Genomic DNA, 20,922 nt, shown 5'->3' with positions numbered 1-20,922 from the left:
CTTTCACATTTATTTTATTTTGATTTTCATAATTATATAATACTTAATTTCAATGTTATGAATTTGCTCAAATTTTATGTTTGTTTATTTTTTCCATTATAATATTGAAATATGTTAAACATGTTGTATCTTTAAATTTAGAATAAGTTTCATATAGTATCGTATTTTGATCTCTATGTCGAGTATCTACCGATTTCGTTCTTGTTCCTATTTTATCACACAAATTCGTGTTTTGTTTCTTTTATTTATTTTTAATATATTTATTTGTGAATCAAAGCATGGAAAAAATTATTTAAATAGTTTCATATGTTAGTTAATACAACCAAGTTGTTTATCTAAATGGATAATTAAAATTTATATTATTTCAATGAGTTCATGTCAGATTAACATTGTGTTAATTTCAATTTTTTGCAACCCTTCTGATATATTGTAATCCACATTTGGCTTCTCAAATATAAATGTCAGCGAGAACAAGAATTTAATTAGGTCACTAGATTAGATAATTAAATTAGAATAAATAACTTAATTAGTAGATCACTAGATTAGATAATTAAATTAGAGTAAATAACTCAATCAGTGAGCCACTTTGAAACCAATTTGTTTAAAATTAGGTAACAAATTTTATTTACTAATTAGAAAGGGTATGGGGTTTGATTAGTAAGAATTAAGGAAATATTGGTCAACACGATATACATAGCTTTTGGATGCTCCGTTTACTATTTTACTAAGATTTTCTTTTATTATTGATTGATAGATTTATTTCTAATGAAATCGGTCTAGATCACTATTTTGGTTAAGTAACACTTTGGGTAGTAAACATTAAACTATTTTCTATTAACGTTAGATGGAATTTTAGACACATTAACAATGTTTGTTTTGATTAAGAATGTGGTTACACATCTTTTTGAGACATTAAAAAAAAAATACTCAAGGATGCGGTGACGCACCTTTTTCAATAATATAATCGAATTTCATTAGTTTAAAATAGAGACTGATAGACAACATTATTAAGTGTGATGCGAAGAAGGCAGTTATGCCTCTAAATGTCAAGACCAAGAATGCGGTTACTCATCTAGGTTGAGACCAAATAAAAGTTCATCAATAAAAATGTGAACAAGTCATGGTTTGAAATAATATATCAAAAAAACTATTTTAAAATAAGTATAAGTCAATAAAAGCGATCGTGCTAGAACCACGGGACTCGAGGGATGCCTAATACCTTCCCCTTGGTCAATAAAATTTCTTACCTGAATTTTTAGTTCACAGACCATATTAAAGAGTCATTTCCTTTTGGTTAGGGATTAAAAAGAAAATGTGACTTGGAACACCTTAACTCAATTTCAAGTGGCGACTTTGAAAAAAATTAAATAATCCCTTAATTAATAACGTCACTTAAATTGGAAAAACCCATCCACCTCCGTGCGCGAAAAGGGGTGTGACATACTTAACGTTCAAGCTTGGTTTGAAGAACCTCTTCCAACCATCAGCTTGAGGAGGGGTGTGAAATTATGTATATGACTAAAAGAGGCCAGCTGTTTTAGTTTAAGTTTAATCAGGCTCTATATAACAGACTAGCTAAAGTTAGTTATTAGATTGTTAGAGTTAGTTAAGCTGAGTTACTGCTATATAAATAGAGATGTATTAACATTGAATTGATTAGATACTTTTATTGATAATGAGAAGGTTCATTCTTCTTTCTCCCCTGTATCTTACTGCATCTCCTGTCTAGATTCATTCACCATTACTGTTTTCTCTGCAATTCATCAGTTTCCAATGTCATGATTAAAAAAAGTTGAGTGGGCTAGAATTTTAGTGTTGAAAGAGACAGATAAGGGCAAGTCAACTTGGGCTTTAATAATGTTGGTGTCGAGTGGCCATAAGAATGAGCTTGGACATTTTTAAAAGATATATATTTTATGTATATATTTATTGACTAATAATTTGATGAACGATTATTTATGTTAATATATTTTCTACTCTTTTCTAGCTACATGGTATGAACCTAGGGCTCATCCTTTTTAATTATGTCAGTAGAAAATGCTTCCTCGAAGAAACCATCTTAAATAAATTACGCTTAGCGCTCAATCTGTACTCTAATTAAAATTTTATCTAGAGGAAATATCTCTTTACTTAAATCTAATAATATATGGGCACATTTTAAACAGGGGAAACTTCGTAGATATAAAAAAAAATGTCAATAACTACATAAGGTAGTAATAAAATTTAATTTTAAGAAAGAAAAAAAAAATTCTTTCTCAAAAAAAAATTTAATTTTAAGAAAATAGTTACATAACCACAATAAAAATCCATACAACATATAGTATAAAAGGACTAGATATACAATTCACGATAAAATCTAATAACACAAATCACTGTTGAAGTGTATATCCCCATGATTTTCCTGTTTATTCCACAAACTAATAAATATATAATTAACGTGTTTCAAAGGATTAAATTGATGTAGTTGAATTATCTTTTTGAAAACTAAATACATTATTTTCTACAACCAGAACTTGTGATTAAGTACTGTTTTGGTGATTAACACATTAAGAACTATACCAGCCACCATTTATGATGCTTTGAAGCTTCGAAGCTGAAACCTATATCTCAGGTTTAGACTGATTTGGCATAGGGTTTTGAATCAAATTTCATATTAAACTTTGAAGTTGAAGAAGATCAATAGTCTCGTGTGTATGTCACATGTGTATTATTATATTATATACATAGGACATATACACAATATATATCACTTGTATGTCATATAAAAGTGACATGCACAAGATATACAATAATATACACGTGGCATACACACGATATACACTCATTCCGCCACATACCATCACAATAACCACCACTAGGAACAACAATAACTACCATGTCCATAAAATAAAAAGGAAGATGATTTCAAAATTTTGAGTTGTTTTGTTATATTTCTGGCCTGACTTTGTATTTAAAATTCTAAAGGTGGCAATGGAGCTTGTTTGGGAATAAGCACCGGCCTACTCTGTGTTAGCAACCATTCTATTTTTTATAGAAAAAATGAAAAGAGGGTTGAAAATGCCCTTTAAATGATGAAAAATTGAGCGGAAATGTCCTTAATTAACTATTTGGTTTAAGAATGCCCTTTTCGTCAATAGGTTGGTTCAAAAATATCCCTATTGTTGCTTAATGGGTTTCCTAATCATAATATTATTATTAACACATGTTTATCCTACTTTAATTCGAAAAAGATTAAGAAATATAAATATTTTTTTTTTTTATTAGAATTTTTTTATGGTTATTGAAATAAAATTTATGATGAGTTACTATGATTTTATATATATGACTTATATTATCAGTTAAGAAGGTATATGTAGTTATTCTATATTAATTGATAAAATAAGATTAAAAAGAACAAAAAAAAATTCCTACTTATTTATTAGTTAAGGTGATTTATTTTTTAGAAAATAAGCATAATAGTGTTCTTTAAAAGTAATATTTTACTAAGAATAAAATGTGATTTAAAAGAAAAGAAAACAAATAATATATAAGGATATTTTCGATTCATTAAGTAACAATATGAATATTTTTGGATCAAACTATTAGCGGTAGAAACATTCTTGGACCATACTATTGACGGCAAAAGTATTTTTAGACCAAACTATTAAATAAGGTCATTTTTGTTCAATTTTACATAGTATAGGGATATTTCTAACTTTTTCGGTAGAAACAAAACAAATTTAGATGTTAATCAATCCTTCAATATAAAATTGAATATATATTTAGATACGTTTATCTTTTTCTTTATTCTTTTTAAAATGAATTTCGATGTAAAGATTCCTCAAACAATGCATTTAACTCCACATGTTACTAATACTTTTTTTGTCTCAGTTTATATGACTTATTTTTTTTAATCAGTTTCAAAAAGAGTGATACATTTATATATTAAGTAATAACAATATAACTTTAAAATGTCTATTTTATCCTTAATTAAAATGATTTATAATCACACAAATGTCTAGCAATTATTTTAAATCATAAGTTTTAAAAGTTACTTTTTGTTAAACTCTATATTAAGTTAAACTAACTCATATAAAATTCGACAGAGACTGTGTAATTCTTTGAAGTTGCGTTAATTTCCTTGTCATCCCTTTTTAAACTCAGAAGAAAACTTTTTACTCCACCTAAAAGGTTGACTTGACATATTTTACTTGACAATATGTATAATTATATATAAATATATCAATAAAATATGTCGAATTGTTAGACTGCCGTCCAAATGATATGAATCAAAATTGATTGAAAATTCGAAAAGTTCTCTTTTTTTCAAAAAAGTTAAGAAAGTGGAAGCTATTCTTTGTCCAATTCTCACCAACTGTACAATTATGTTTTTTTTTGTCGGACAGGTATATGCGTAAATATGATAAAAATAATCTTTAGAAAAATATATAATATTTAAATTTGTTTACTATAAGAGAAATATATTTTCAAATTTCAAGTGTAATTTTTTTTATTGCCTTAGTATAACTCCGCTCCAACCCTAGAATTGACTATCATGTATTTTTCTTATTTATTAATCATAAAATAATAATACTGTTACTTTAACGGCTCATTTTATTATAAAGTTTTAAATCAACATGAGTTGAACGTGAAGCATGAGTATAAATATATTATACAGTATACGCTTAGTTATGAACAGTAATTTGTTTGGGCAATATATGGAATTGAACCTTTTACTTTATTTTGATTGAGATATAATTGCGCACGGGAATTGTCATATTGTTATTAATGTATATGATCAAATGATTCTTGGTTTAATTGATAACGATTTTTAAAAGTAATTGGCATAATTTACCTTAGTCATTTCAACTAAAACTAGTAGTTATTGAACATTTAAACTATTTAAAATATATATCTATTAAACACAAATTGCTTATATGACCAAAAAAAAGTGGCCCTCGCTTTTGTCAAGCGCGCAAGTGATAAATCCCAAAAAATATTTTTCCTTTATTTTCTGAATAAGATTTGCACATTTTTTCTCTCCATTCAAGATTTCTAGCATTTGATTTAAAAAGGACTTTTTTTTTTTAATAATTTGAGTAGAAAATGGATTTTTTAAAAAATAAACTCAAATTAAATTATAGGGGTTTAAAATTATTTTTCATTTTTTTTAAATCAAAAATTCGTCTTTTTATAGTAACTAGTTTTTTGATACGTGCGTTGCATGTGATTACCAATTTCAAAAATATATGTTATAGTAAATAGTATTTGCTTATTTAAGCGAAGATTTGAATAATATGCTTAGCAAAAAATAATATTGTAGATTTTTTTGTGAATGCTCAACGTGGATCGTCATATATATCTCTTATTCTCGCAAATCTATGAAGATGGTCAATGAAAATTTTTATTAGTTAAATGCAATAATGTATATATTTATTTCAATTTGATGAGGTTCAATCATGTAATTAGTCTTATCTCACTAATATTACCCTATAGACAATATTTGATTTGTATTTTTCTTGTCATCTAACCAGATGTTTAGATAAAAAAAACTCAGAACATTTTAAAATAATATATTTTGAAGTTAGAAGATCTTGTTAACTTGATAATACATTTGTGACATATAATACTTTAATTTAAATACAAATATCTACCCAAATATAAATATATATTTGCATTAATGAAAATATTTATCTAATAAAATTAACTATTAAATAAATAATAAAAATTAAACTAATACAAACTTCAACTGGCGTTATTAGTAGTCATATGAACTTTTCTTCGTCTAAAATACTAAAATATTAAGAAATACTTAGTAAATAAGTAAAACAAAAAGGCAATGTTTATATAGTAATAACTATTTTGAAGCAAACTTCATGAGAGTCTAGATCATATAAGTAGCATTGATAAATAAAGTCATTCTTTTGTCTTGAGCATCAAAAACAAATCGTGACGATTCTCTAAATTTTGGAAAAGATATTCAGAAACATATATTTACATCACAAGAGAAATTGTTAACAAAAAATGAATTTAGGCTACATCATGTTAACTTCATATATTGGAACATTACATACAAATGTATATATTAAGACAAAAAATAATTATTATATCATCAAAATTACTTTCCTCAAGTACTCGAGGTTATGGAATATAGCCTCTTAGGATAGAACGACTTACTTCATCAGAATAGTGGTACCTCATATTCTGCTAAACTTCGAACTCACTCAAAGATAATAAATCATACAAAAAAAATTAAAATGCAGGGAAAAGAAGAGTAGAAGATTAAAAAAATTAATTGTGGTTGAAAAATGAGAGTAAGCCCCTCTATTTATAGTCAACAAAGGGTAGTATGAACAAATGTTTTTTGTCTTATCTAAAAAGTCATGACCTTTTCGAGAAGTCACAACCCTTTGGAAAAGTCGCAACTTATCTGAAAAGTCATGACCTCTAACGGCTTATGATCTGATACATGTATCTGATAGCCGAAAATGGTATAGAAAACTATCAAGATTCCTAGTAATTAGGAGCTAAAGTAATGAAATTTATGTAGTTTATCCTACTTTTAAAAAAATATATAAATACCAAATATCATACTGAATACCAAACTTTTTTAAAATGGATATCAATTATCATAAATCCAAACCATGGTGTTAAAAATTGACTTCGGTATGGTATTCATATCTACCATACCATGCCACCCCCTACTTGAGACCTAACTCTCTTGACCCAGATCCAAGACTTAGGACCTAACTTAGACTTGGGACCCGACTTTTGATCCTGACTTAGAAAGTAATATTGAAAACTATCGAGATTCCTAGTAATTAGGAGCTAAAGTAATGAAATTTATGTAGTTTATCCTACTTTTTAAAAAAATATATAAATACCAAATATCATACTGAATACCAAACTTTTTAAAAATGAATATCAATTATCATAAATCCAAACCATGGTGTTAAAAATTGACTTCGGTATGGTACTCATATCTACCATACCATGCCACCCCCTACTTGAGACCCAACTCTCTTGACCCAGATCCAAGACTTAGGACCTAACTTAGACTTGGGACCCGACTTTTGATCCTGACTTAGGAAATAACTCCTGACCTTGGCATACCCTACTCTCCATATGACCCCACCTGAGATCTGAATCTCGACCTCGAAACTCGTCTTCTCAAATCTGATCCTGACCTAGGACCTAACTTCTGACTCCAGGCCCGAGACCTAACACCGGATCTCGACTCGAGACCCAACTACCTAACTCCCACTCTGACCTTGGATCCGACCTTGACCCCACTCAGAGTACACCAAAAAATAAATTTAAAAAACCACGTATTCTTTAATTTTGGAAACATTTTCCTTCTCACAAAACACACATTAACTTGCATTTCGATTCCATGTTGTTCTGCATCTTCTTCTTTTTTTCTCTTCCGATGCAAAATGAATATTTTTTGCTATAAAATTATAATTGCCGCCTGATTGGATAGTAAATCAAGTCCGGCTAATCACTTTCGAGAAGAAAATAAAAGGTCGCCCAAAAAAACACATTCCTACAAGTTCAATTAAAAAGTAAGAAACCACCGAGGGATCACGAACATATGATATCCTTTTATTCTTAATTAGCATTTGGATCTTGAAAATAAAAAATTTCCTAAAAGAAGTGCTTTCTTCTAAAATAAGCTTTGTGCGGCATAAATTTGAATTAGTCAGATAATTGTTTTTGAATATCACGTGGTCAAATCCAAGAAAATGAAAACAATATAATAGTGTATTAAAATGTAGTGAAGACGACGATAAAAAATACAATAAGATTATTTTATTTTCTAAACACTATAAAAGTAGTAAAACTTTATTTTAAAGCTTAAATTCAAAGCCTTTGGAATCCCTTTTTGAGCCAAAACTTTAGGCACTCGAACTAATACTATACGTAAGTTTTTACACGAAAATTGACTTACAATAAGAGATTCTGTATAACTCTTTGAGTATAATGCATTCAATATTTTGGAAAATGTATCATGAAATGACTATAGTAATAAATAATAAGAATAAATTAGAAATTAAGTGATAAATTATTTTTTTCATTTTTCAAACAAAATGTAAAATAAATATCTTTTTTTAATGTAATAAACAAATTAAAATAGATGAAAAATAATGATTATTTATATCGAGCATGCTATAAGTTGAAAAACAGAGTAAAACCTACTAGAAAATTTTTACAATGGTAGAGGCCCAACCAACAATAGTTGTGTAAGGCTCCATTCTTCTTTTGACACTTGGATAGTGGACCCAATTTTTTACTTTTTTACTATTCTTCTTCCACTCACTCTTCTTTTCTTTCATTTTTTTAAATTCTTTTTACTCATGAGTCCTAATAAATATCTTACTCCCAACTATATAAGTAAACAATTGATATAATTAATAAAAATACTAATAAATATTTTTTTGTCAAATGAAAACGTTCTCATGACTGAATATTAAAAATAATCTTATTATTCAATATTGTTAATAGTATAAAATTAACTAAAAAAAAATCCAGTTTCTTAATTATTAGCATTTTTCAAAAATTAAATTTATTCGAATTTATTATTTGATAGCTCTTTTTATTTTGTCTTAGACTTTAGTTCATATATGTGCAGTCATTATCTTAACATAGATTATCAGTTAAATTTTAAAAAAAAAAATTAGTTACAATCTTTTGAAATACTTAATGAAAAAACGCTAAAGAAATAAAATTGTAAGTGAATGTGAAGACCTCTTGATATATATAATAATAATAATAATAATAATATATAATGAGTAATTAATTTAAATGTTGTCGAAACCAATTGATTCTTGAAGAATAAATTAGTATTTAAAGTTTTAATTCAAAAGACTTAAATTTCACTATGTGATTTGCTTTACCTTGCATAATTTTTTTTAAATCGTTTATAAATTCGTCCCATTTGTCTTGTTTATCTCGTTAGTATTTTTATTTTAAATTATAATTAAGATGAAAAAATTATCTATAATTTTTAAACAAGATCAGAAATTGACTTATTTTATTAAAAAATATTGAGCAGTAAGTTTATTTTTAAAATTAATAGTTCTAAAAGTTTTTAAATAATTTAACAGAAAATATGTTCATCTATGTTTTTTAATCAGATGTAATAATTATTTAATTATGCATTTAAAAAATAGATATTTATTAGGAGTAAAAAAAAAAAAAAAAAAAGAAGAGAGGAGTGAGTGGAAGAGAAGTGGCGGATAACATGTAAAAAGTAAGAAAACGGCCACTATCCAAGTGTCAAAAGAAGAATGAAGCCTTATATAACTATGATTGATTGGACCTCTACCATTGTAAAAATTTTCAAACCTGCTATAGACAGTTAATTGTACTGATATAGACTGCTTCAAGGATTGAGAAGTTAATGAAGTCCTTTAATGTGACTTTCTTGCCAAATTAAAACACCATTGATAAATGACAGCTAGCTACTATAAGTCTATTTATTTTTTCAAAAGTAATTTTCACTGGAAACATCTAGAGATAAACTTGATCAAACATGCAACAGGATCTTGTCCCACATGTTTAGGGATGAAAAATGGGTGCATTGAATCGTTGGATAGATTGAATTAAAATAGATTGGATCATAATTCATTCATATAAAATATGGGTAAATATGAATTTGATCAAATATGGTAATGCAACCTAATACATAAAATAAATATGTATTTTTTTATCCTAATTTATGTGAAATAATTTCATTTGACAAGGAATTTAAAAAATATAAAAAAAAATGAAATTTGTGGTCTAAAATAAATCATAAATGTATAATGACTATAAATCATTTTATTAATAGCGAAATGAACATTTTAAAGTTAAATTATTATTGACAAAAAGAAACATAAATATGAAACCTTCTATTTTCCAGCAAAGCATGCATTTCGGATGACATTTCTATGCAAACATATTTATTACATTCTCCAAATGAAATTAAAACCAAATTGATTGTTCATGTTCATTTTAAAATAAAATAAAATTCTTTATGCTCACTGTACGTCTAAAGAATTTATAAGATCATGAGTAAACCGATGAATGATTTAACTGTGCCATGAGTAGAAAATACATCGAACTTGTCCATAACCATTTTCTGATTATATTTATTATTATTGATCTCATATAAGTCAAACATAGAGTTCAATAGTCATGACTCAACTAATGTAATTATTATCTCAAAAAGTTAGTCAAAAGAAATACAACTTTTTGAGATAATAATTACATTAGTTGAGTAACCATCTGTAAAATCAACTCGTATATCCTCATGAAGTAGAAAAGCAGAGAATCCTTTATTTTCCTCATTACTTTATATACATCGCAATCTGCAACAATGCATTTTCTACAAACCCAAACATGCTTACTGCCAAAAATGCACTTGAATGGTATATTATTAATTGTAAACCGAGAATTACAAGTCCAGGTTGATCATATCAATCACTTTTTGTTGCAGTGCCAGGTGATCAATGTTGTTCATATCACACGCCTGCAGGAAGATGCATGATTTATTAGAGAACGTAACGGATCGATTCGTTAATTGATGATTGATAAGGAAACATAACAACAACAACAATGTTTCGGTCTCAAATAAACGAGAGATATGATGTTGAAGAATCTCACATCGGATGATGGAGCAATTTTCCCCAAATGAACTATCTTTATTCTCCAATTAATTCTAGCGATTAAAATTATTTACATTGAAAATGTAAGAAGAAATATGCTATTAGTTCAATTTAAGAGAGAACGATAAAATCTACGGTTTCTTTTACCTATCTAAATTATCATTTTATTAGTCTTACAATATATACTAACGATGAGTTGACCAAATATTGTTCCCACACAACAACAAACACGTGTAGGCCAACTTAGCATTGAAATGAATTTTGATACAAATGTGGAAGTGATAGTTTAGATAGATACTATTGATAGTTAAGATATGAAACTCGTAAAAAAAAAAAATACTAGTTTAGATTTATTTTTTTACCATTAACTTGCAATTGAACTAGTTAGTATTACACTAGAATTGATTATTTCAAGCTACCATAAATGTGTGAAGTAAGACATAGACATGTAGAGTAGGTACCTCAGTGTGAATTGTGTAGAGTGACCTTTGATCCGCTTTTGCAGAAACACAACTAACCATATTAAGCCCTTGTTTCAGAAGCTCACCCAGAATTCTTGAAAGAGGGAAAATTTTCCCTTTACAATCAACGCTGATTGAGATCTGTACACCACCCTGCAGACAGGGACTCACTGTTACAGTACAATCTGTGAATCTGCTATCATTTTCAGCTCCATGTCGGATTGAATTGGGTATCATTAGCAAGTCTCTCTGTTTCTCCAATTCCTTGATGTTTCCTTCCATTTCTTTTATATAATTCACAGCTTCATGCATATGGTCCGATACTGAACGCTTTCCCTGTTAAGCCATAAACAAATTTCGAATTCAGTAAAAGAAGTCGAGCGGAAGGGCAAAGAACATTTAAAAAAGGGAAAAAATTCAAATATATCATCCAACTTTGAGAAAAGACTCATCTAATGACATCCGTTAAAAGTTTATTTTATCTATATCATTTTAGTTAACAAATAATGACATAGATGAACATTTTCTCAAAATTCAATGACATATTTAAGACTTTTTCCTTAAAATAAATTATGAAGTAGAAGTACAAAAAAAAGGAAGTATTGTATGTGATTAGTGGTGGAGTCGGAATTTTTGTTGAGGATATACAAAATATGAAGAAGTCGTAGGGGATACAACATACTTCTATTATAATTAATTATATATACATAAAAAATAATTTTAATCATTTATAAACAATGTAATTTTCCACCAAAAAAAAAAAATTCAGATGAACTTATGAACTCTTACTAGCTCCGCCATGTATATGATGGATAAATTTTTCACATTTACTGACAAAATTAAAATAGCGGTCAAAAAGATTACCTTGACATATTGTAGAGGAAGGAGAGAACGAAGAGAAGAGTAGAGCGCAGCCATTTCTTGTCTTCTCTGACGTTCAATATCTCTATGTATAATTTTCCTAAGCTTGAAATGATCATCTGAAGCAATTCCATCTTCTTTATTAGTATTCAGTTTTCTTTTGGATATTCTCTTTTTCTGTGAATTAGTATTTGGAGGAATATGAGTACGCGTTGTATCCATAGAAGCAAAATCCATAACTGGATCTTGTGAAATTTTGCTTTGTTGACATGGATTTGAGAGAATTTGAATTAATAAGTCATCATTTGCTTGTAAAGAAAACATTTCAAATATACTTGCTAGCTAGTATTCTTCTTGTTGATCAAATGAGTAGCAAGTTCTCCAGCTTTTTCCTTTACATTTATATATGTACATATAATTGAACTCTGTTATAATTTGTTTGTCTTATTATGATTCGTTTTTAAATCTTAAATGGTAATAAAAAAAATAGGACAAATAAATAGAAAAAAAAAAAAGTAATAAAAAAAGATACGTTTGTTAGGATTGCGAGATCTTGAATGGCCCTTGATAATTGTCAGCAATGTCTCCATAAATAGGTAGAGGTAAGGACTGACTCACCAACATTTATTTTCTTATATTATTGTAACCTATACTGTTTTCTTTAATCGATAATATAGTATAGTATGGCTATCTGTTATTTATAATTGTAACCCCACCACTATGGTCTCTGCTCTCTATTTCTGGCATTGTCTCCAAAGTTGACAATAAATCATTTGGTCATACATTTAAATTTTTGAAATTATATTTAATTAAATATGTATTTTATTTGAAAAAGTTTTAAAGTATTATGAACGGAAGTCTAAAAAAACATGCAACAAGATCTTTTAATCCCACGTACCATGAAAGTTTAATATATTTGTAAACCCCTTTTACTAGTAAGTTTAACAACATTTTACGTTTGTTCTACAAAGAGATTTTGCTATGTAAGGCTTTCACTTATCATTTTGATGGGGCAACTTAATCATTGATACAAATTAAACTGTTGCAAGGTTAAGATAAGCAATAGCATTGAGGCACGTTTCAACCAATCTAGAAGAAAAGGAAAATATCAGCCACAGCTTCAAACCGTCCATTAAATGATATGCTCCTAATGTGATTTGATTTGATACAAAATTTCAAAAAAAATAAAATTGTGGATTAAAATAAGTTATTAGTATTTGTATAATTATAAATCATCTAATTAATTATTACTATTAAATATAAAAAAATATATATATCACTCTGAGTGTCTGACTAACAAAAAAAAACATATGTCATATAAATTGAAAGTAAGGGAATGGTACATTTTGGTTGTTGTCCCTCTTTCCTGAATAAGAGATATATTTTCATTGCAATTGAAAGTTTTATAATTGTGAGGGAGCCCACTAGTTAAACACGTTTTTAACTCTACAAGAAAACAAAAGGAGGAGTAAAGTTCAACCTTTGATAATGTTGATGTTTTGTCTTAAGTTGAGAAGATGGAGAAAGGTAATGGGTACACGTTTTGAAGGATTGAACCAAACAAATGTTTTCACCAAATAATGATTTATTTCATTCATTTATAAAGGGATTCTCTATTATAAGTAATACAACAACAACATTCATATACTTGAATTTCAAGTTTTATTACTTTCCTGTTGTAATTTATGTGATGTAATTGATTTGATATAGAATTTTTTTAAGGAAAGACGTTTGAAACATATGATCTAATATAAGTCATATATATTTATATGACTATAAATTATTTCATTAACAGTAAAATGAACATTTTAAAATAAAGTTATTATCAAATATAGAAATATGTCCCTTTTAAAAAAATAATTTAAAAAAAGTCATATAAATTAGGACAAAGAAAGTATTACTTAGTCGCTATTCTTTAAGCAATCTTCATTTACAATCGTCACAGGAGCTAGACTTGCATCTCTGGACGGGCCATACTTTATATAAGCTCCACGGACCCCAGTAGTAGTGTCCATAGAGGACAGTGCACATTACAGTCTGAATTATTTATTTATTTATTTATTTATTTATTTGGGTCATGGTGTCTTTGTGTTTCTCACCTCCTCTTTTGTTGGATTCAACTAGGGGTGTACATGATCGGGTTGGTTTGGATTTTTCAATTATTAAACCAAATCATTTGTGTCAGATTTTTAAATCTATAAATCAAACCAAACTAATAAAACTCCGGTTTTTCAACCTCGAGTTTTTTCGAGTTTTTCGGATTTTCGAGTTTTTTCGATAAAGTATTCATACAAACATATAATTTACTTGTACTTCAAATATTTCTTTAGTCCTACCAAAATACAACTATCTAAGGTGTTTCTTAAGAAAATAACACAAAAATATGATATGAGTAATGACACTAAAATATCCAACAAAAAAATAATAATAATGAAATCGTATAAAACAAATATTGCAAATTAACAAGTCATAATGAAAATGATCATAATTTAAAAGTACTAAATCATGCTAAAATAAGTTTAATAAGTATTAGTTACATGACTAAATATTAAAGGAAATTAAAATTAAATTATGTATTTTAATTTCATCTGTGGACTATAATCTTTATTGAACCATTCAGAATTCTAAGTTTCAAACTTGAAATAATATATTAAAAGATAAAAACTATGAAAAAGTATAAGAAATATTTAAAAATTATATCAAAGTAAATATTTTTTTTTGTATAAAATAAAATTTTAAAATTATATATATAATGTCAGGTTGGTTTGGTCTCGGGTTGATTTTGTTTAGTTAAAACCAAACCAATCCAAATATAGTCGGGTTTTTTTTCCGAATACCAAACCAACCACTAGTTGCATTTTTCTTCTCGATTTGCAGTTTTCGTTTTTCGGTTCGATTTTGTACACCCCTAGATTCAACTCTCAAATTGTCCCCTTTTCCATAAAAAAAAATTACTTGCTTACAGAATAATTTTTCAATTTATTCGAAATTTATTTGGTCATGAAAAAAAAATCAAAATTCAAGTAGAAATATTTTTTTAATATATTTTTTAAGTCGCTATTCACTTTTGAAGTTGTATTTAAGTATATTCAAATATGAATATCATTTCAAATATTTATTGCAAAAGTATAATCAACATAACTTCATCTTCAACTCTCCTCCTTTATTTGTTGAAGTCATGACACAAGGTGAAGAATTGAACTCTCACCAATAAGGTGAAAATTCATGTAAACAACCAACGGAGTTACTAAGATTTCCTTCTTTATTTTGACTGTTAATTATCTTACCATTTTTACCTTGTGATCACATGAAGTAACTTTGATGTATATAAACAAACAAAAATTAGAGCGGGATTTGTTGAAAGCTATCCTTCAATCACAGACTAACTGATAATGACACTTATTATGATTATAATATAATCTGAACTGACACTAAAGATGAATCCAAAGGAATTAAATGAGGAGGTGAGCACCCAGACAAATTAAGTGAACCTCCCCTACCCAAACACCCTTTATGATGAGACAAAAGCCAAATTAATATCACAACATATACTTCCTCTAGACAAGAAGAAAGGAGTGTTAAAAAGTCTGTTTGGATAGGAACCAAAACGAAAGAAGTATTTCTCATGATTTAATTTGGACTACGTCACCCAACTTTTACATGAGCTGAAAAGTTGTCTTATGCAGGTAGAATTCAACTTGTTCACAAAGACAAGTATGGTGTTGAATCAACCTTTAGCCATAAATCTCAACTGAAAGTACCATAACTTGGACATAAATGCCCATAAAATCAAAGGAAGGAGTCATATGGCTAAACTACTTTATACATGTTGGACAAGGGAGAAAATCAAAGCGATATCATTTGTGTTTTTCTCCCAATTTTATCATCCCTGATCAAGACGGTCTAAGAAAACTTTGAGAACATCCAACGTAAATGTAATGGAGAATTTGTTACAAGGTTAAAAAAAAAATGAAGATAAAGAAAATAGATGATAGAATGGTCCAGTTTAGGTCGGTAGTGCCCATACCAGAGGTTCAGAGCACATAAACACAACCAACAATGTCTCTCACCTACAAGTTATCACAATTATGACTTTTCTCTGGATTTATTACTAATGATGATTACTTCACTAAACACAAGGTTTATTTTCGCAAGATTTCAGAATTTTAAGCTGGAGATTCAAGATTTTTTTGACAAAATGGTATCAGGATCATCTTATGCGCACCTCAATTAATACATCAGGCAACCTGTCAAAGCCGTAATACTACCATCCTCTCCTCCTCCAAGGTTGCCTCAACCATTCAGCTATCCCCTTAGAAATGTGGACCATCTCGAGAATTGAATAAGTCATGGCAAAGTATCCCTAGCACTCAGTAACCACAAATATACAGTAGTATTTTAAACCAAAGACAGAAGTTAGAGATTTCTTCTATAGGCCTAAAGAATGAACCAACAAGGCATGTACAAAGTCCAATCAATATGGTCACGGGGTTCATCAGAACTCGGTACTTTCAACGCATAAAAAAAATTATATATAAGTTCCATGAAAGGTGATAGATAATTCTAAACCAGATGTCTTAAGTTCTATGTGGAATTGAAATACTTCCCACCACCTCCATACTATGCACTGAATCAAAAGAGGACAGCAGAAAATAGACACTATTAAATCTAGTATAGCAGCAGAATTTTCCCTTAGATAATTCTACGCACTCTAATACATAGCAAGTGCAATCAATGAGAATTTGGTGCGGAACAAATAACAGGTGCCCCTTCCTTGCCCGCCCTTGTCCAAAAATAAAGAGTTGGTGTAACTAATTTGACTCAATTATCATAGTTGCAGGTATATATCAGATACTGGGGATATGAATTAGACAAAAGAATTAGAAGAATGACCCACTTAACTTATTTAACCATGGAGGAGCGGGTAGTTGGGGTGACTGAAGTAAGATAGCAACATGCACACAACTTGATCATACTGATCTGAGGTTATGTATTACACCTTTTCAGACTTGTCCTCATTTTCTGATATAATGAAAGATCTTTTGAGTTTATCCAAACAGAAAACTAAAAGAATACCATCTCGATTAATTTTTTGAAATTTATGTCGACACTTCTAAGTCTCTAATCAATAATATGAGTTTCAGGCAAGTAAATAAAGCGAAGAGGTAATCACCTTCGAATGGCACAGATGAAAAGTAACCTTGAAATAGGATCATGGCCTGCCTTCTTACATGCAAATTGCTTATAGTTCACACACTGTAAGCAATATAAATGCTGAGAAGCAGCAAGCATGCTCTATTTCATCAACTTCCGCCTTCAAACACATTGTGTCCTGTGCAATTCGTTGCTGCACTGTCATACAACACTGCCCCTCATGACTCCTGCACATACATACACATAATGCATATTCTTTGCTTGGATACATCATATGAAAAGAATGACTGGCTGAAATGCGTTGGATGCCTGCATACAGGGAGTTAAATGTAGAAGTGGTGAAGGAAAGAGATTGCCCTTGGAAGATGATATGGAAACTAAAAATTCCCTTCAAAGTTAACTGTTTCATCTGGCTTTTGGCTAAAGAAGCAGTGTAACTCATGAAAATCTCAACAAAAGGGGATACCAACTAGCATCTAGGTGTTTTCTATGTGGGTAACAAGCTGAGACAATCAACCATCTTCTTCTGCACTGCAAATGGACAAACCAGTTTTGGAGGATGTTCATCAATTTGAAAGGGATTAGGTGGGTGAAAGGGATTAGCTGAATCAGTATTATAATATAATGAATACATATATTCCCACAGTAGTGTTTGTGATGTGTTGAAATGCAGCCCATCTAAAAGTGTAAGCAGAAATAGTCATCATCATAAAGTAATGATGACAAATATGTTCACTTCACTGAAGAAGAAATTCACAAAAACACTAACGAGGAGAAGGATATATCTTATAAAACAGTATGGGAACCTGCAGTTCATCTATAAGAGACTTAGTCCACACCGCAGAATTGCCAAGCTTTATGAGAGACTGCAGACAGAAAATTCCATGGACTCATCCATCTTCTAAGAAACTTTTTATTTTTTCGACTGCTTCTTTCTGATGAAACATATTTCTTTACAGCATGAAAAATACAATATGACCAGTCTACTCATATGTGATACCATAAGGCATAATTGTCCCGAGGTATAGCATGTTACATTTCAAAACTGAAGTACTCTACCCATCTACGCTTGATGTTTAAAACTTTAGTCTTCAGACAAATCGACATACTCAAACATGCTTCAAATCCTACACTTCTTAAACCATTCCAGTCCTAATATCTTAATTGAGCTTTGATGCGAAGCTTTGACCATGCCATTCTTGTAAACATGTGTTTACCCCACAAACTTCTGACATACAAAATCATAAGCTTGGCTCGAAAGTAATCACGTTTTGAAACTATATTAGTTGCAATTGTGTTATGTACCTTGGTAGCCGAGTCAATCATCAATGTGCCATCTACTGCAAGTATGTTGCCTTCCCCTCCAATGCATGTACACAAAGTTCAAAGACTTTCAATTTCTCAAATCCAAAACACCATGGAGTACGGTAAGTTCAGCAAAGTTTGGTTTAGATTCACAATAATCTTGGACTGAAGCTTCGATCACGACAGGAACACTGAACAGAGCCTCAATCATGACTACAAAGCAAAAAAACCAAGCACAATCATGCTATGAATAAAGGAACAGTGAGGATAAACCATTGAAACTATTGTTGTGCATTAGCCAAGCTATTTGCTGCAGAAACTCAGCTTGGCAGTTGGCTCCTCTTAGCTCAAATGCTAGTTTTAGACCAAGTTATAAGCTTGAACTACCTATTGAGCTTGTTGTTAGACAAGCATGCTTGAAGAAGGAAGACTAATGTTGTTGACTTTTACCAACTACCTTTTTACTTCTATGTCTAAAACATAAAAACAACATCTAGGGTTTTGGGAACCAAATGCACTGCAAAGTGCAATTACATGAGTTTGCATTCTCTTCCCGCACACCTTCCATCCCAATCTCCAACAAAATCTTTAATCATTTCCTATCAATGACCTCATCATTCTTGCTGTTTTTTATCGAACTGTTCCACTTCCCTTTTGAGCCTTCCACCACACATTTTACGTTGTTCTGCTTCTTTGCTGCTGCTCAAAATGCTATCATCGGCTTCTAAAGCCCCCCCCCCCCCCCCCCCCCTGACAACCATATAGCAGTAACATCAGCCACAGGGTTCCCTCGTTTTTGTATTGTTTACACCACTGTTCCGTTGCTCCCTCTCTGGGTTTGCTTTTTCATAACAAATCCAGGAAAATGTTTGTCGAGACATTTCTCTCTTCACAACAATATTTCATGTGATTTTTGTTCTTCAGCATGCGCTGGGTACCAGTTCATGCTCAGCTCAGTTTGGGTACAAACCTAGCCAAGTTCAAGGCAGAGTGTTTTGCAACCAAGTCAAGTTCCAGCGACCATAGCTCATCTGCTACTTGAGCAAAAGCCACACCTCTGAAGCGCGGCTTAAATCAACTGATTACACCTCCAGGTATAAATAAAGATTTAACACATAAATGATAGTGGTTCACTAGACATATATAATAGGAATTTTTTCACACCACTTCTGGAAGAAAAGGATGAACGAATTAAAAATCAGACAAACAACAAGAAACAAAGCGAAAAAGTCACTTATCAAAGAAATGAAAAACAAAAAACAAAAATCTCTTAACAAGGAGGTCAAAGATGAGAACAGGTGTATCCATATCTCCTGATAAACAAGATGAGCAACATATTATTGATCTATTGACACGTGGCAAGAAATATAGACTGCAACATATGGATTTCTATTTGAGGAATTTCCAAAATTACCATAGTTAGGGCCTTACTAACAATCTATAGCCATAGTTTAGGTATTTACTATTTATAGTAATTGTTAAGAGATATTAGGTAAAAAAAAAAACTTATTTTGAGGTGTCAAGTGACTGTATTTGTTGTATTCATACGCGCATTTAGGTTGTATCGACGAATATAGTTTGTGTATACAAAGATACAAACAACAAAAAAATATGGGGATTATATTCCTTTGCTCTGATTATACAGGAGAGAGATTAACCCAACCAAAAAGAGTAATCAAACATCTTGCTTTAAAGGTAGAGATGGGAGTTGGGGTGCCATCAAAACATCTTTTGTTCCTCTCCGTCCATAAGCACCACAAAATACAGGCTGGAACCAAAGACCAGATCTGCTTGACGGACTTCCCAACTTTCCAAGAACTCCAGTAGTAGCTTAGAGCACCTTGATTGCTCCCTCTTCCACTTATCATTATCATTCTATAAGTAGTATTGTTAGTTTTCTATTGTTATCCGTATCTTCAACTGTGTTACTACTATTGGCTTTTTCAACTAGCTTATCTTTACTATTTTTGTTGTCAGTACTTTCCTTTCTATGGTATTTTCACCATAGCTTTTACTCTTGTAATGTCAAACCTGTTTTTGTAATATTTTTCTTGATAGAGGGTTTAACAGACACACCCCACCCTCCCCAGACCCATACCTCTCCTTAGACCTATCAATGTGGGATAACAATCCTAGGATCACTAATCCTGAGATAAAACAACAATATGGAAAATATGCCCTTCTCAAAAACACTTCTCCCCAAGTCCTTTAAGAAGGCCAACCCTTCTCAAAACTCTTTTACCCAAGTCCTTTAAGAAGGCCAAGGTTAAAATTAGAAATAAAAGTTAATCTAGTATAAACCAACCAAACACATGTTTTATATCATACCTAGTATATCCCACTTTTAATCTAATAAACCAAACATCTACTAATAAAAGTATATTCACTAGATAATCCCTATTAGTACAATTTGTTCATCAGCCAAACGACCTCTCTCACTCTATAGGATGAATAAGTTAAATATTGGGAACACGAAAATTACAAATGTAGTATAAGAAAATCAATGACTAGAT

At 29.9% G+C, this 20,922-nt stretch overlaps 1 protein-coding gene and 1 long non-coding RNA gene across 2 annotated transcripts; both read right to left on the bottom strand.

Moving 5' to 3' along the window:
- Positions 1 to 10,085: 10,085 nt before the first annotated feature.
- LOC102584358 (transcription factor bHLH36-like) lies at positions 10,086 to 12,596 on the bottom strand. The gene is made up of 3 exons (XM_006362627.2): positions 11,954 to 12,596; positions 11,090 to 11,425; positions 10,086 to 10,492 (listed from the first exon to the last, which is right to left on the bottom strand). Exons 1-3 carry the CDS (start codon positions 12,272 to 12,274, stop codon positions 10,418 to 10,420), a joined length of 732 nt encoding a protein of 243 aa, XP_006362689.1. The 5' UTR covers positions 12,275 to 12,596; the 3' UTR covers positions 10,086 to 10,417.
- A 4,527-nt stretch (positions 12,597 to 17,123) lies between these two features.
- LOC107057953 (uncharacterized) lies at positions 17,124 to 19,137 on the bottom strand. Its single transcript, XR_001471669.1, has 2 exons — positions 18,410 to 19,137; positions 17,124 to 17,413 (listed from the first exon to the last, which is right to left on the bottom strand). It is a non-coding gene; the product is annotated as an uncharacterized lncRNA (long non-coding RNA).
- Between the last annotated feature and the right edge of the window lie 1,785 nt (positions 19,138 to 20,922).

This window comes from Solanum tuberosum, unplaced genomic scaffold (genome assembly GCF_000226075.1).
Source record: "Solanum tuberosum cultivar DM 1-3 516 R44 unplaced genomic scaffold, SolTub_3.0 scf00414, whole genome shotgun sequence".
NCBI lineage: Eukaryota > Viridiplantae > Streptophyta > Magnoliopsida > Solanales > Solanaceae > Solanum > Solanum tuberosum.
Note: the sequence above shows the minus strand (reverse complement) of the source record. Positions and strands in the feature narration are given on the sequence as shown.